We start from the raw sequence: 14,931 nt of genomic DNA, 5'->3' as shown, positions 1-14,931 counted from the left end.
TAAATCGCGGCGCAACACAGGAAGCAGCTTCGTTGCGAGTACCCTGTCGAGCGGAAGGATCGGAAGAGTCATCACTCAGCCGCTGCAGAGATAACGCCGCCAACTACAGTTACGAATGCGAGTCTGGCTTCGTCAGAAAGTGCAGCGACTCCTTCGAGCTCTCTCAACGCATTCGACCTTGAGGCAGATGGGATTATTGCAATTAAATTCCTTGATCCGGGCCTTTATCGCCAATTGGACCTGCAACTGCCTCGTTTAAATTTGCCTCCTTTCGATCACGTTGCTGAGCTGGTGGGCAACGTGGCTGACATTACAGCAATCTACACTCTGTTCTTCGACACAATCCATACCTGGATGCCTATCATTTCGAGGTTACAATTCCTACAAGCGCTTCCAGGCCGTCTTTCTCACAAGGAAAAGAGGTGCGAACTGTTTCTTCTGCTTCTCTCTATGAAGCTCTGCTGCGACCGCACGTCGATCCCGAAGACCTCGCTGTATCACGCTGTGAAGAGGTTGCAGTTCGACATTGAATCGGCGGGCATCCTCTCATTGCAGCATCTCCAAGCGTCTATTTTGATCGCCATCTACGAACTAGGTCACGCAGTATATCCCGCGGCCGTGCTGTCCGTCGGCCGCTGCGCACGATACGCTGCGTGTCTCGGTATCGACAACACGACGCGGCCCCCGGCGTCAAGGAAACTGCCATGGGTAGAAGTAGAGGAGTGCTGTCGTGTCTGGTGGTCAATAGTCATACTTGATAGGTAAACGTTTCTGCGAGAGGTCCAACAACATATCCGCTGACAACCGTGTGTGATAGGTTTTTGAACATCTGCGACCCGCAGCGACATCCCGCAGCAGCAGATCCGGGCGAGAACACTTTTCTGCCCGTGGATGATGCTGCTTGGGACTCTGGTGTAAATGCTTCTTTTTACATGCCATGACATCTACTATACTGAATAAATCTCGACAGACTTCTCAGGCCGAAGATGCAGTGACTCTAGGTAGGTCATCCACGTCACATTTGGCGCGATACGGGCGTTTCGCCCAGGCCGCCCATCTCCTTGCGCAGGTCAACACTCGTGCTCCCGAGACATACGAGGAAGCTACACAGCTCAGGCGTACCATTATGGCTCTTGTAAACCTTGCTGAAGCGGAGGGCAGCTGGAAACGATGGGGATTCTGTACGCAGATGGCAGTCTGCTTTAGGTGAGATGTTTCTATGGCAAAGGATAACGCCAAGAGTTGCTAATGTACCAATTAGTGGCGTTTTGATGTTAGAGGATCCCTGGTTGCCCTCTAGAGACTCTACGACAGTCAGGAGCAGAAACCAATTCGCGATATCCGCAGAAACAGTCTTGGCACTAGAGGCTGCATTTGACATGATTTCTTACTTTTTTATAGAAGACAACGGGTGGACATGCTATAGAACTTCGCCATTTATATCTCACTTTCTATATTTGGCGGCGTCTATGCATTCCAAATACGAGCATCTAAGTTTAAGAGGCCCTCCGGACAAACTCGCGGTGCTCAAACAGGCACTTCGAATGGTCAATGACCGATGGTTGGCTGCTGGTAAGTCAACTTATAATCTGATGATACAGATTCGGAGGATTAGGAGCATTCGTGTTTGTTTTGCCCCTCTAACAATCATTCTAGGCGTATATTTGTCCTGTCTTGAGGGCCGTTCCATTCTGCAACTTACCCGAAATACAATTTTGTACCGATAGACATTGCTCGAACAGCATTGAACTCTCCAGCAGTATTGTATCCTATTATTCTTATTCTCATTCTTATTTGAGTTTCTGTTTTATTCATTCTCTGGTTTAGTCGACGTAGGCTCAGTCGCAATAGCCTGAGCAAGCTCAACCGTCACTGGCTTGGCCTGTAGCTTGTCGAGATCTTGCTGCATGGTCGAGGTGATTTCGCTTTCTCCCTAAGCCGCGTTTGCTCGACTCGGGCGCTTTTCTTTTTCTTTTGCTCCTCCAACCGATATGTGCAGTCTGTGGCCTTTGGCGTCAACTTGAGGGGTAGCCGTCGCTGTTGGACGGCGCAAATTATTCTCCAGAGAAGCCATCAGCTGAGGGAAGGCTCGCTCAGAAAAAGTGGTCATACTTGTATTTTTCTTATCTTCTTGCGAAAACGAGAGCGATCAAGTCTTGCTTCCAATCTGAAGACCCCATTGTCCCATTTGACGAAGCCAACAGTGCTCGAATGTCGAAGGTGAGTTGGCAAAGAACGAAAGAAAAAAAAGGAAAAAAAGGAAAAAAAGAAGAAAAAAAAGGAAAAAAGAAGAAAAAAAAATGCTAGTATCAGTGCAAGCAGGTGCGTAGATTCAACGTACCAGAATGAACGGATTGCCATAATACTGCCAAGCTTCCACATGCAAATAATGCGAGGCAGTCCTCCAGCAAGGGCCATAGAAGAAGGGTCCTGGTTTCATTCGCACGTCTCACACTGCATTCAGCCTTGGGCACGCGGGATAACTGTGATTCCTTTTTCCAAATGAGACGACTTTTTAGTAGGTCTCAGCACAGACATACCTAGCGCGCGTCGTCTATACTTTCAGGTGTTGGTACGGACCCGTCCCCAGGTAGAAGCGCTGACCACCACAAAGGAGGAGCGCGCAAGGTAATATAAACGTGCGGGTGAAGAATCTCTCCTAGCATCTTTCCAAAATGCTTTACTCGATCCAAACTCGGGGGCATTAGAAGGTTTGTATCCTCCAAAAGCCATCTCCTTTGTAACGTGCCTGATTGTGTTGCGGAATTCGCGGTTTATGTTTAACGGAACGAAATTACCAAATGGTTCAGTAGAGCCCGGCTAGCCTCTTCTATGCACGACCCTTATCTCTAGCTCTATATAGATTATAGAAATTGCTCAAATACTAGCCATAATGCAGACACCGCCTGAGTTTGGTGTCATTGAGTCAACTCTGTGAGTTTTACGCCGGGATGTACCCCAACCCAACAGCCTGATACAACTTTCCTCGTCTGCGCCGCTATTCGGTTTCCTGTTACATGCCCAGTCGCCTTGAAAGTCGCATCATAGCGGCCTCCACATCTCTCATCCACGGCCGCGCTTCTGACTACTTGGTTAGCTGGGAGGGAACTTTTGGCGGCCTGCTCCACCTGGAACCGATCAAGTCTTGCAGCCGAGTACGAGCTGCAGACTTGGGGGCGATTTGCGCCCCTGGATATGTAAATCGATTGGAGACAGAAGGCTAGTATACTATACATTTCCTCGGGAATCCTTTCTCCTCGGGTTCCAAGTAATTGCCCACCACTTGGGATGTCAGCTGTCGGTGCCATTTTCGGCTGATAATGAGCATCACATCTGATGAGGCGCGGCCTGATTTTGAAATGAATTCGAGTACCCTAACCTAGGCAGAATTGAAAATCATCAAACTAGGGGCGGGCTGTCCCGCTTCATCAAATGTTCTGCTGCCAAGCCCAGCCTCGTTTCTCTCTAGGTGCATCTAGCTCTTTGTCACTAGACACACCCCACCAGACCTCTTCGTTGCAACTGGCGCGCCGTCCAAGGCTTTTGGCGGTCAGAACAGCGTCTTGGAATTAGATGGCGGGCTCTTGTGCCTGCATGGCTACCTGGCTGACTTGAAAACACTTTCAAACCAGGGCAGCTTAGTGGTAAGGTTACCTCGTTCTGCATCATCTCTTCAATATTCCCAGACAACTTCTTCCCATTGTCGTTGCATTTGTGTCGCTTGCTGGAAGAAAAACAAGATATCGCCTGGCCAATATGAAGGAAGATTCCCCAGTATTGTACCAAAATCCTGGCATGGGTGAGCGGATCGGTTTGTACGCCAAAACGCACAGCTCCGGGGTCCCCCAGTACATCATCGATCATCATGAGCAAGTTTGTGAGATGATGCCGGCCACGGCCAATTACATGATCTCCATTTCCCAGGCACAGGCCATGCAGTTTCTTGCCAAGACTCTCGGAGCCAAGAGAGGTACGAAAACCATGACCACTCCGGAAAATTGAACAAGACTTTTAACTTGTATCGTTTCACAGTTCTCGAAGTCGGAGCCTATGTAGGCCTCTCCGGTCTGGTATGGAGCAGTGCCATCGGCGAGAATGGCAAAGTGACGGGCTTGGAGATCGATCCCGTCTTTGCTCAGAAGGCGGAGGAGACGTTTGCGAAGCACAACGTCAAAAATGTTGAAATGCTCGTCGGCGACGCCCTCGAAATGTAAGTTGCTATTGGGGAGTTTGTGACTGCTGCACATCACTGACACGATCGCCTAACTCAAAGTCTGCGCACACTTGCTCCCGATGAGCCATATGACATCATTTTCATCGACGCGCAAAAGTCTGGCTACCCCGAGTATCTCGACACGATTCTCAAGTCGTCCCAGCCCGGCGCCAAGAACCGCCTGCTCCGCGCTGGTGGCCTGATCATCGGCGACAATGTTCTGCGCTGCGGCTTCGTCGCCGACGACAGCGAGGGCAACCCTTGGCGCGAGCATGACTTTGGCCCCCACCGCAAGGAATACTGGAAGTCTGAGGACATTCAATCTCTCAAAAGGTACAATGACACCGTATCTTGCAGCGAGCGTCTCGACAATTGGCTCTGCCCGCTTTGGGATGGAGTCAACTTGGCGCGTCTGCTGGACTAGATTTGGATGCATGTTCAAGTATGAACGCATGCTTTGACATACTTGTGATATACACTTTTGATACATGAAGCTATTCTCGAGTCAGAATTGCAATGAAATCCGCAAACTTTAGTCTCCAATAGCTAATTTGTAGTGCCCTATCGATCTCTGGGGAAATTCATGCACAAAATACGAACACCAACCGCCTTTCGCCAACCTTCAGCCATTAACGAGTCAAGGGCTAGCACACTCCAATTCGAGGACTCTTGTCTTTATCAGCAATGTATGTCCACAATTATTTGTAGGCTAGAAGCGCTTCAAGCCGTCTTCGTCATCGAATGTAAGACGCAGCGCACCCCTCCTCAACAAGGGTTACATCTCCGAACCGCAGTCACCACACGAGGCAACGTTGGCCTCCCCCCTGCGGATCGCCATCCTTCAGGAGCATATCATTCTACATTTAAAGGCTGCTTGCTAATATACTAGGTCTATGATCAAAGTCTGACAGCCAAATAACATGCCTCGAATAGGCTTGGGGGGGTTCTGTCATCTTACATCTATTTAATTTTTCATACAAGTAAAAGTTAATCTAATACTTTCCTGAATTAGCTGCTACTATTCAAACTCTCCAAAATTACTTTGTGTCAGTTTTATTGCCTCCTCAGAATCATCGTTCTGGCATCTGTTTACTTTTACTCTAGTAAATATTGTCCCATCCAGGAATCATAGATGAAAACCCAAGTAATTTCAATTACATTCAAGATATTTTCTGATTTTACAAGTCGAAACGATAAATATAGTCATTTCCTCCGTCTCTCATGTGACAGTAGGTAGGGCTCTGTTGGGTGGTTGCTCTCCAGGGGGGTAGCCAACGTTGCGACTTACACCTTCACGCCCAGTATATTGAGATCACCCCACCGCAACTGCGAGCACGGCTGAGACATAGCCACGTATCTCTCAGAGATGATGAATCCGTGCTGGAACGAATGGCCTGGTGAATTCCTCGTGATTTCTGGTATATGCATGCATGTAGCTACAAAAAGCAAATGAGGAATTTGCAAGAAATGTCCATGTGATCCGTACTCGAATTCTAGTTATTCCTGACCTGTGACAGGTTGCAACCACACGACCGGATAGTCTTACCTGTGTGCTGTCGCCATCTCCACTTGTTTTACTTGGTCCAATTTTAAATACGCATGGCAATATAAGGCTGCGTTCGAATCCTCAGAGTTTTTACAGTTACCCTCGGAGTTTGCCCGTGCCCCGGGGGTGTCTTGTTCTGCAGCAGTTGAAGAGAACGGTTGGTTTACTCTCACCTAGATACGGTGGCTTTTTCTCATGGCCTTGCCCTCTCCCGAGGATTGTCGAGATTGAAGCTCACTGCTTACTCCCGGGTGTTTGGTGGCGACTTATCGTTGGGCCGGTTGTTGGGGTTGCGCATCCCGACAGATTTCGACCAGGGTTCACATCTTCATGACTAAATCGGATAGCTGAGCAAGACAACCAACTAAACTGACTCGGGATCTCCGTACAAGGAATACCATTAGTAGCTTGGTAGCGTGGAAATCGAGCTCGCAGGGGTACGTGACATGTCATCGGCTGCGCCCGCATCTGCCCAGGTGTGGAATACTTCCGTTCCATGTTCCGATCGCTCCCTCTGTACAGACTATTAGTTGACTCTTGTATACCATGCCACTACTTTGCCAAGTCGCCACTCTTTGCGTACAGCCAGTGCACTCGAGCGACCGGCTGACTTATACACCATCATGGAAACACTACGTGATGAGTGGTCAGGCAGTAAACGACAGGCTGTAAAGGCACTCAATATCATCATAGTCGGTGCTGGTATCGGAGGTCTGGCTGCGGGGTTGGCTCTCGCGCAAACCGGCCACCGTGTTTCCATTCTCGACGGCGTTTCAGAGATTACAGACGTCGGTGCGGGTATCCAGGTCGCACCGAATGCCTCGCGAATCCTCCATAGGCTAGGTGTATTGCAAGAGGTAATGGACCGTGCTACGGTGCTGGAAAGAGTAAGTGTCAGGTATGTATGCGACTTTTCATCGAGCGTCTGTCGCTTCACTGACCATGTCAAGGCGGTATACGAGTGATGAAGAGATGGCCACCTTTCCTCTAATGCCCGAGAAGGGGCTCAAATACGGCGCCCCGATGAGCGTCATTCATCGAGGGGACCTGCAAAAAATCTTACTGAACAAAGCTTTGGAACTCGGCTGCCACATCTTTACCAACCACAAAGTGATTGCTGTGGACTCAACTTTCTCCGCAAAGGTTTGGGTGCACCAGCGCTCAACAGGTGCGAAGTTGTGGCTGTCTGCAGACATGATCATAGCAGCAGATGGCGTGAAGAGTCAAATCCGACGGCAAATCATGAACTCCATCTCATGCGAAGACGAGCCAACTCCAACTGGAGACGCAGCGTATCGTCTCCTAATTCCTCGCGAACGGGTTATAAATAACCCCACGGCTCTCTCCATGATGGATCAAAACGTCGGCATGAGGTACATGGGACCAGGTGGTCATATTATGGCTTACCCCATCAGAGATAACTCTCTCTACAACATCGTTCTTCTCCATCCGGCCAAGTCGAATGCTCTGCCTGAGGATGTGTGGACGTCCAAGGGCAACCGCGATGACATGTTCAAGTTTTGCGCAGGCTGGTCGCCGGCTGTGCAAGATTGGCTAGCGCACGTCGATGAAGAGATTCTGGAGTGGACTCTGTACGGCTACCCTGATCTTCCCACCTGGATTCAAGGCAGTGTGGCACTGCTGGGCGACGCCTGCCATCCTATGCTCCCATACGTCGCCCAAGGCGCCGCAAATGCCATCGAAGATGCGGCGGTACTGGCCACTGCGCTTACCTGCACTTCCAATGTTGCGCTGGTGCTGAGAATATACGAGGCCATCCGGAAGCCCAGGGCAGAAAAGATTGCCGCCAGCGCCACGGCCACTGCCCACACGTTGCATCTTCCGGACGGCCCTGAGCAGATCATCAGAGATCAACAGCTGACAAATCCGGGTGCGGCGAAGCGCAACCCCGACAAATGGAGCGACCCAAAGTGGCAGGACTTGATGTGGGGGGTCGATGTCATGGAGAGGACGATTCACATGTGGGCAAAGCTCACTGAAGTCCTGTCGTTGGAGACGTGCTATCCGCATCTGAAAAAGGCATACACATACACCCTCTCCGTGAATATTTCCCACGGCTGGCTACTCGAGCAGCTGCGTCAGTTCTGGCTCACGAATGGAAAGGGCGCGAATCGTGATAACCACGGTGGGAGATACTATGAAATGAGCAGAGCAAAGAGGGTGCAGACATTACATAGTGGTCGGGATTCTTCTACAGGGCTCCTCAACTCCCATTGTAGAGTCCCGAACACCAGATGGTAGGGGTTGCCAAGTGTATTTGACAGTACAAGCTAACGCAGTTGCCTGCAGCAGTCCATACTGCAGGGCTTGCCAACGTCAACGACGTCGCAATTCAGTATACAGACTGTGATTTGCTGTACGAGGACTACCAGCTAGACCCAGTTGCGGCAACAGTAGGTTCCTCTTGTTTTTACATATCTCCACCTCTGCAATCAGTAGTAGCCCAGGCAGGCAACAGAGAACTCGCATGATAACCTCTACTATGACACGGCACATATCCTCTGACCGTAAATGGATAAGCACCATTGGTTATTTCTGGACTCGCAATAATGAAAGTCGTGTAGCAATGCGGTTTCGAAGGCTTAAAGCCGCTCGAAGTACTACATTCATCAGTAGCCAGCCTCGGCACGATTCCCAATTCCCCGCAGCTTTCCGTCGATGAGAATACGCATTACGATCTAACTAGCCAGCTATCCAACCCTTGCTGAACCCACCTTCATCGTAAGACGCCCCAGTGCATCTTGTTAGTTTGTGGGGTAATAATTGCTCACGGTCCACCGGCCGACGGCATGGGGTCAACAAGCCTTGTACATATGCGGATTCTATGCTGGGGTTGGGAGTGACAATTAACGGAGGTCTGGTCGGGAGGTCTGGTCTAGTCATCTTGCCTCGGCACTTGGCCCTCACGACATTGTAAGCGTCTAAATAAAGGGCCAGACACCGCCAACCTTGCCCGGATGCACAAGTTTATAACTAGCATCTTGTTCCACACGGGTGAACAGTGATTCAGCCCGGCTACTACGATCGCAATATGTGTACCCTGACCAGAAGACTTCACACAGGGCGGCTGATATGGCTTCTAGCGCTCGTCGGCAGCTGCCTATCAGCCGTGGTACCGGCGCCCTTTCGTCAGTGCAGCCTCCCCCTCGGCCACGACGCCTTCGAAACGGCAACGCCAGAAGAAGTCGGGTTGTCGTCTGACGAGGTCGAGGCGGCCCTGGCGTACGCCAACAGCCACGGACGCGTCTCGGTGCAGGTTTTCCGAAACAACTGCCTCGTCGGCCGCGGCGTCGCAGACGCCCTCACCGACAACCTGCCCATGCAGGTCTTTTCCGTGACCAAGTCGGTGGTGGGCATGCTGGCCGGCATCGCCGTCGCCGACGGCAAGCTGGACATTGACCGTCCCATCGGCGACTACCTGCCCGAGGGTCCCGGCTGGGGCGACGCGGCGCACCGCGCCATCACGGTGCGGCAGGTGCTCACGGAGACGTCGGGGACGCAAGAGGCCATCCTGAGCGAGCTCCTCACCGCGGGGCTGGACCCAAGCGCCGTCCAGGAGTTCCTCGGCCAGCCGCTGGCGCACGCGCCCGGGTCGCGCTTCGCGTACTCGCAGCGCGCCGCCGACGCGGCCGCCTACGTGGTGCAGCGCGCCGTCGGCCGCGACCTGCAGGACTTTGCGCGGGAGCGGCTCTTTGGCCCGCTCGGCATCGCGCGGTCCGACTACTTTTGGCTCCGCGACCGCTCCGGCAACACGTACGGCTACGCGTGGCTCTTTGTCGCGCCCAAGCACCTGGCGCGCCTCGGGCTCGTCATGCAGAACGGCGGCCGGTACAACGGCCGCCAGGTCGTGCCCGCCGACTGGGTGCGCGCCGTCGCCGAGCCGTCGCCGCGAAACCCCTGCTACGGGCTGCTGTTCTGGAACAACGCCGGCAGGCCGTGCACCGGGGCCGGCATCCCCGTCGCGACGACCATCCAGCAGACGTCCATGGCCAGCGCGCCGGCCGACGCCTTTGCCATGGTCGGCGCCCTGCAGCAGAACAACTTTATGATCCCGTCGCTCAACATGACGGTCACCTGGACGGGCGTGCTGGGAGACACCGCCCCGAACCTCTCGGTCCTCTTGAGCGCCACGCCGGGCGACCTTTACTACAACTTCTTCCGCATCCTGATGCGCGGGGTGCGAGACAAGGCGATTCCCGACGCCGGGCCGTACAAATCCCCTCCGCTGAGCTTAGACGTGAACCCGCTCAACTACCTCAATCCCGCGGTGCTCCTGCACGATTTGTTCGCCAGTGCAGAGTGCAATATCCTCTTCTGCAACGGTGGAATCCCAACAGAAGGGCTGCTCAAGAATCTGAAAGCAATTTTAGGGTATACGCCAACTTGGTAAAAGATATAAACATTGTCTCAGAAGTACACATCGTTGCCGGTGATTGACTAATATACTTGTTAATAAATTGATACATTGACTATACTAGAGTGTCCTCGGTAGTTTTGTTTACCTCGTAGTCGTACTTCGATAATCAGTATTCGAGCTTGAATTTAGCCGAGGCAAAGAAAGACAAGGTGCCGTAATCTGACTTGTTCTCATTTTTCCTGACATTTACCACGTCAAAGGATGTGACAGCGACCCGTCAATTGCTCGGGTCCGACGAGGGAGGACTCCTTCGACGTTGGTTCTCAACATGATCGGTGTAAAATGTATAATTGCCAAGCTGGCAGCGCTACACGAGAACAAGCATACAAAGGTCAGATGATTCCAAGGTAATTCAGATAGCTCCCTCTAGCCTTCATTGATCCTCGATCATCTACAGCCATCTTTCAAAGTGACTGTCAGGATGTGGTACTGGGCCAGTAGCTACCCGGTACCCCGTGGACGAAGCTCGCTCCCTCGCCGTATAGGTGTGATAGGTAGGCAGCATCCATCACTCTAACTGTGGCGACTACGAATTTGCGAGTTTCGTCCTGGTACATGCCGCATCTTGGTAGACTTTATGATACGTGTAGTCTTTGATTTTCGCTCTGGTGTCAAACCTGCTTGCTCATTGCCACCACTCCGAAGCGCAGCAGAAACATCTTGCGCAACGGCAGTCGTCCATCACATGGGCGCTCACGTTACAAGTTGGCGACGGCGAGTTGCATTCTATACGCGTTGCGTTGTATTCATGAGCCTATCTAGTTTATCGTCTACTTTTTTGTATATCCCGTTTTCCCAAAGGCGGTGCGAGTTTTTATGCCTAGGCAAGGTTCTTGGCCTCGCCGTCCTTGAGCTTGCCGGCGTCCACGAGACGCTTGACCTCGGCGCTCCAGACGGCCTTGATCTTGTCGGCGACCGTCAGGCCGCTGAGCTGGCCAGCAAGGGCGGCAATCTCATCGGGGTCAATCTTGCCCTGGATAAGCTCGACGTCGCCGAGAACAGCGTCAATCTGGGCGGCGCTGGCGTCACCGCCAGTGGCAAAGTAGTTGGCGTCCTTGACGGAACCCTTGAGCACACGCTTGTTCTTCTTGACGGCGTTCTTGGCCGCCTCCTTGGCCTTCTTGGAGGCTTCGCGGTCGGCTTTGGCGGCGACTTCAGCATCGGCGGCGGCCTTGGCCTCGGCAGCCTTCTTTGCCTCAGCCTCCTCCTTGGCAGCCTTCTCAGCAGCCTCGCGTTCGAAGCGCTTCTTGTTCTTGGCGGCGCTGGCCTCCTGGCGGAAGCGCTTGATGCGCTCGTCGCCGGCCTGGGCATCGTCGACGAGCTTGCGGAGGCGGGAGTTGTCCTCGGCCTTCTTCTTCTTGCGGGCGTTGGTGTTTTTGCGCTCGACGTGGCGCTTCTGGTCGCGGCTCTCGCCGTCGTCGGGGACGTCCTCGTCGAGGTACTCAAAGGTGCGCCAGCTGTCAAAGTTGTACCAAAAGTTGTAAAAGTCCTCGACCTGCTCCTTGGTGGCGTCGGCGCTGCCAAAGGAGGGCACGGGGTGCGTCTTGGAGAAGCGACCCTCGGCCTTGAAGACTTTGCTCCAGAGCTTGTAGTAGTCGCCCTTGGCGAGCTGCTTCTTGCCAGGAGGCTCGACGTCGGCCTCCTCATCGACAGAGTCGTACTGGCGACGCTTGGTGGGATCGAGGAGGACATCGGTGGCCTTTTGGATGCACTTGAAGAACTGGTCGTCCTCGGTCTTACCGGAGGCGGCCTTCTTGTCGGGGTGGTGCTTCAGGACCTTCTTGCGGTGGGCCTTTTTGATCTGCTCCTCGGTGGCCTTCCAGCGGTACTTGGAGAGACCAAGAATCTTGTAGTGATCCTGGGACTGTGGCAGGTATTAGCAGATGTTCTTGTCAAATTGAAGATATGCTGTTCGTGTGTGTATATAGATAGATATATATACATCCACAAGTGTGTCGTCTCACCTTCCAGTCTTTGGCCTCGCGCTGCAGCAGCATGGGGTCCTCCTCTTCCTCCTCCTCGCTCTCGTCGGCGTCCTCGGTCTTCTTGGCGCTCTCCTGGGCCTGGATGCGGTCATCCTCGGAAAAGGTGCGCTTGTGGCGGGCACGGCGGGCATGGGCGAGGAAGTGAGGACCGACAGGCTCGATGCTGCGCTGGGTGGCACCAGACAGCTTGCCAATGGCCTTGAAGTCCTTGTCAGCGCTCCAGCCCTCGGGGAGGACCGGCAGCGGCAGCTCAACCGGCGCGATAGAAGCCATTACTATTGCGTGAAGGATGTTGTTGGGATGGAGAAGAGGGAGGAGAAGAGTAGGCTCACCCTACAAGTCTAGTGGGGGTTATTTTTTTTTCTTCCTCCTTGAGCCGGGGCGAGCGCATAAAAAGATTTTGGTGGGGCGCAAGGTCCTACCAGTAGCACGCCACAGGGCCGTCCGTGGCTGGGAACAAACTTGTTGGTGCTGAAGGCGATAAAAAGGCGGAACCGGCTGAACTGGGTCTCCGGGATCAGACATTGTTGGAGCTTCCTAGTTGCATGCCGCAACCTTCAACTCACCAAGATCAATCGCAATGGCCGCCGTTGTAGCCTACCGAAATCTCTTGCGCGCAGCTCGAGTCGCCTTCCAAGGTACGACACCGCCCGGCATCATCTCAAGTTGACTATGTAGGACGCTTATGCTGACCAGCCTCGCAGGCGACACTCCCATGCTCCTCGCGGCGCAGAGCCAGATCCGGGGCGGGTTCAGAGACAAGCAGGCTCTCGACCCCAAAGACGGCAGCGTCGGCGAGCGCATCGAGCACGCGACGCAGGTGGCCAAGTTCCTGCGCGAAAACGTGGTGCAGGGCAAGAAGATGGACGGGCAGGACGCCATGTACAGTAAGTGTAGAAGGCCGTCCCGACACAGCAAGAAGAAGAAGCCTACAGGGTCGTCGGGTCCAGGAACAGATTGTGCTGACCGGCGAAACTACAGAGCTACGAATCCACGAACATACCGAGCGAGGCGACAATGAAAGCATAAAAACAGCGGGCAGCGGCATCTCTGGGGGTGGTTGCTGCGGAGGTGGTTCCAAGTAAAGGGAAGAGGAAACTGCTCTTGTATAATTATAAAAAAAAAAGTCCTGTACTATATAATCATGCCAACTAGACGCCAATGATACCCTCCTGTCCAAATATGCCGTTCGCCACACGTGCCAGCTCTAGGCTACGAACTTTGTACATGTTGTGAAAAATGCCGCCCAAATAAACGCCAAGATGCTTGTCAATCTCAATTCCCAAGCCGAGTCATCATTCACCAGCCAAACTGGCATAGTTGGGCGCATCCTCACCACCGGGCGGGGCAGCCACTGGTGCCGTCGATGCTGAGGATTGTGCCTGTCCAGCCTCAATGGCTCCTTGCTGTCGCATCCTGGAGGCCTGTCGGATCCGCGCATCGCGCAGCATCTGGGAGCGCTGTTCCTTGTCCATGTTGCCGATAGCCTTGGGCTGGCCCCAGCGAATGCGCAGCGGGCATCCGGCGATGACGGCGCGCCCTTGGCAGGCGGCAGCCGCCTTTTCCGCGGCTTCTCTCGTCTCGTAGTTGATGAAGGCGCAGTGCGACATGTGCGAGCAGACAAGACTCTTAATTTTACCGTGTGCCTTGAAAAAGTCGCGCAGCTTGAACTCGGGCAAGTCGTCCTCCACGCCCGTGACAAACAGCGACATGATGTTCTTGTCGTCCGGTGGAAGCCAGTCGCTGGGACCCGGTGGTAGTTGCGCGGCGCTTGGAAACGCTGCGCGGCCCTTGCCGGTGCCAGTCCTCGCTCCAGCTGCGCGAGCGGCTCGCGAGTCCCTGGTTCGGATAGGTCCTGGGCCGCCAACACCAGCACCGACCGCGGGGTCGCCACCAGTGCTCGCGCCGGCCAGCTCAGACTCGTCGACGGTTCTGCCTTTTCGAAAGTAGGGTTTGCTGGCGGCGAGGCGTCGCAGCAGCTCGCGCGCCTTCTCGTCCGTCTTCTCGTATTCTTCTGTGCCTTTGCCCTCTTCAATGAGCTTCTCATTGTTTTGCGCAAAGTATTCTCTGTTGATGTCGGACTGGGGACCGGGAGCGACCATCTTTAGCGCGGCATCGCGTACGGCGATGGGCAGCCCAAAGGACAGATCGAGCATGCAGCTCTGGCAGCAGTTCTTGAGGCGGGCGCATGTCAGGCAGATCATCGTTGTCTTGCGCCGTCCTTGGGTACGGGTGCCGCTCCAGCTGAAAATCGTGAAAGGTCTCGTGCACTGTGAGTTGAGTGTCAGTATTCTTTTCCTCTTCCTTGAACTATCGTTCTACTGCTTGTCGAGGTCGGTCTGTGCTTACCAATTTGCATTCGGCGCCGTAGTCTTCCTTGAGCATCTTTACGTACGGGTTTTCGGGTAGGCAGTTTTCGCAAACGGATGGAAAGTCTGTAGACTCCCATCCGGAGCGGTTGAGATCTTGCTTGATTTGCGGCGGCATGACGACGAGCTGTGCTGGGGTGGTTACTGTTGTCGTGCAAGAGGGCAAACGATGGAAATGATGTCGCGATTGCACAGACGGAGGAGGACTGCTCTCAAAAAATAATGGATGCTTAGATAAAATGCTGCTACGCCACCGCAGAGCTAAAAGTCCACCCCGCCAGCCACTGGAGCACCGCCACAAAATAAATCCTTATCGATAGCGGTTCTGCCGGTTCGAATTCGTACTCGGAACAAGATCCTCTACCGCCTACCATATATAG

General features: G+C 53.4%; 6 protein-coding genes across 6 annotated transcripts; 4 read left to right on the top strand and 2 right to left on the bottom strand.

Moving 5' to 3' along the window:
- Positions 1-450: 450 nt before the first annotated feature.
- V2A60_002326 (fungal specific transcription factor domain-containing protein) lies at positions 451-1,272 on the top strand (the record flags this gene model as incomplete). Its single annotated transcript, XM_083253677.1, has 4 exons — positions 451-761; positions 818-914; positions 971-1,181; positions 1,262-1,272. The coding sequence occupies 4 exons, from the start codon at positions 451-453 to the stop codon at positions 1,270-1,272; spliced, it is 630 nt and encodes a 209-aa protein (XP_083109803.1).
- A 2,484-nt stretch (positions 1,273-3,756) lies between these two features.
- Positions 3,757-4,637, top strand: V2A60_002325 (O-methyltransferase; the record flags this gene model as incomplete). Its single annotated transcript, XM_083253676.1, has 3 exons — positions 3,757-3,970; positions 4,033-4,210; positions 4,274-4,637. The coding sequence occupies 3 exons, from the start codon at positions 3,757-3,759 to the stop codon at positions 4,635-4,637; spliced, it is 756 nt and encodes a 251-aa protein (XP_083109802.1).
- A 1,745-nt stretch (positions 4,638-6,382) lies between these two features.
- On the top strand, positions 6,383-10,170 carry V2A60_002324 (uncharacterized protein; the record flags this gene model as incomplete). Its single annotated transcript, XM_083253675.1, has 3 exons — positions 6,383-6,657; positions 6,710-7,905; positions 8,864-10,170. 3 exons carry the CDS (start codon positions 6,383-6,385, stop codon positions 10,168-10,170), a joined length of 2,778 nt encoding a protein of 925 aa, XP_083109801.1.
- An 847-nt stretch (positions 10,171-11,017) lies between these two features.
- On the bottom strand, positions 11,018-12,455 carry V2A60_002323 (DnaJ domain-containing protein; the record flags this gene model as incomplete). The annotated part of the gene is made up of 2 exons (XM_083253674.1): positions 11,018-12,061; positions 12,162-12,455. The coding sequence occupies 2 exons, from the start codon at positions 12,453-12,455 to the stop codon at positions 11,018-11,020; spliced, it is 1,338 nt and encodes a 445-aa protein (XP_083109800.1).
- Positions 12,456-12,762: 307 nt separating this feature from the next.
- V2A60_002322 (LYR motif-containing protein) lies at positions 12,763-13,267 on the top strand (the record flags this gene model as incomplete). Its single annotated transcript, XM_083253673.1, has 3 exons — positions 12,763-12,820; positions 12,887-13,069; positions 13,164-13,267. The coding sequence occupies 3 exons, from the start codon at positions 12,763-12,765 to the stop codon at positions 13,265-13,267; spliced, it is 345 nt and encodes a 114-aa protein (XP_083109799.1).
- Positions 13,268-13,477: 210 nt separating this feature from the next.
- Positions 13,478-14,669, bottom strand: V2A60_002321 (Pre-mRNA-splicing factor ECM2; the record flags this gene model as incomplete). Its single annotated transcript, XM_083253672.1, has 2 exons — positions 13,478-14,452; positions 14,532-14,669. 2 exons carry the CDS (start codon positions 14,667-14,669, stop codon positions 13,478-13,480), a joined length of 1,113 nt encoding a protein of 370 aa, XP_083109798.1.
- Positions 14,670-14,931: the final 262 nt, after the last annotated feature.

This window comes from Cordyceps javanica, chromosome 1 (assembly GCF_051103115.1).
Source record: "Cordyceps javanica chromosome 1, complete sequence".
Taxonomy (NCBI): Eukaryota; Fungi; Ascomycota; class Sordariomycetes; order Hypocreales; family Cordycipitaceae; genus Cordyceps; species Cordyceps javanica.
This window is presented reverse-complemented; position numbering and strand designations above follow the sequence as displayed.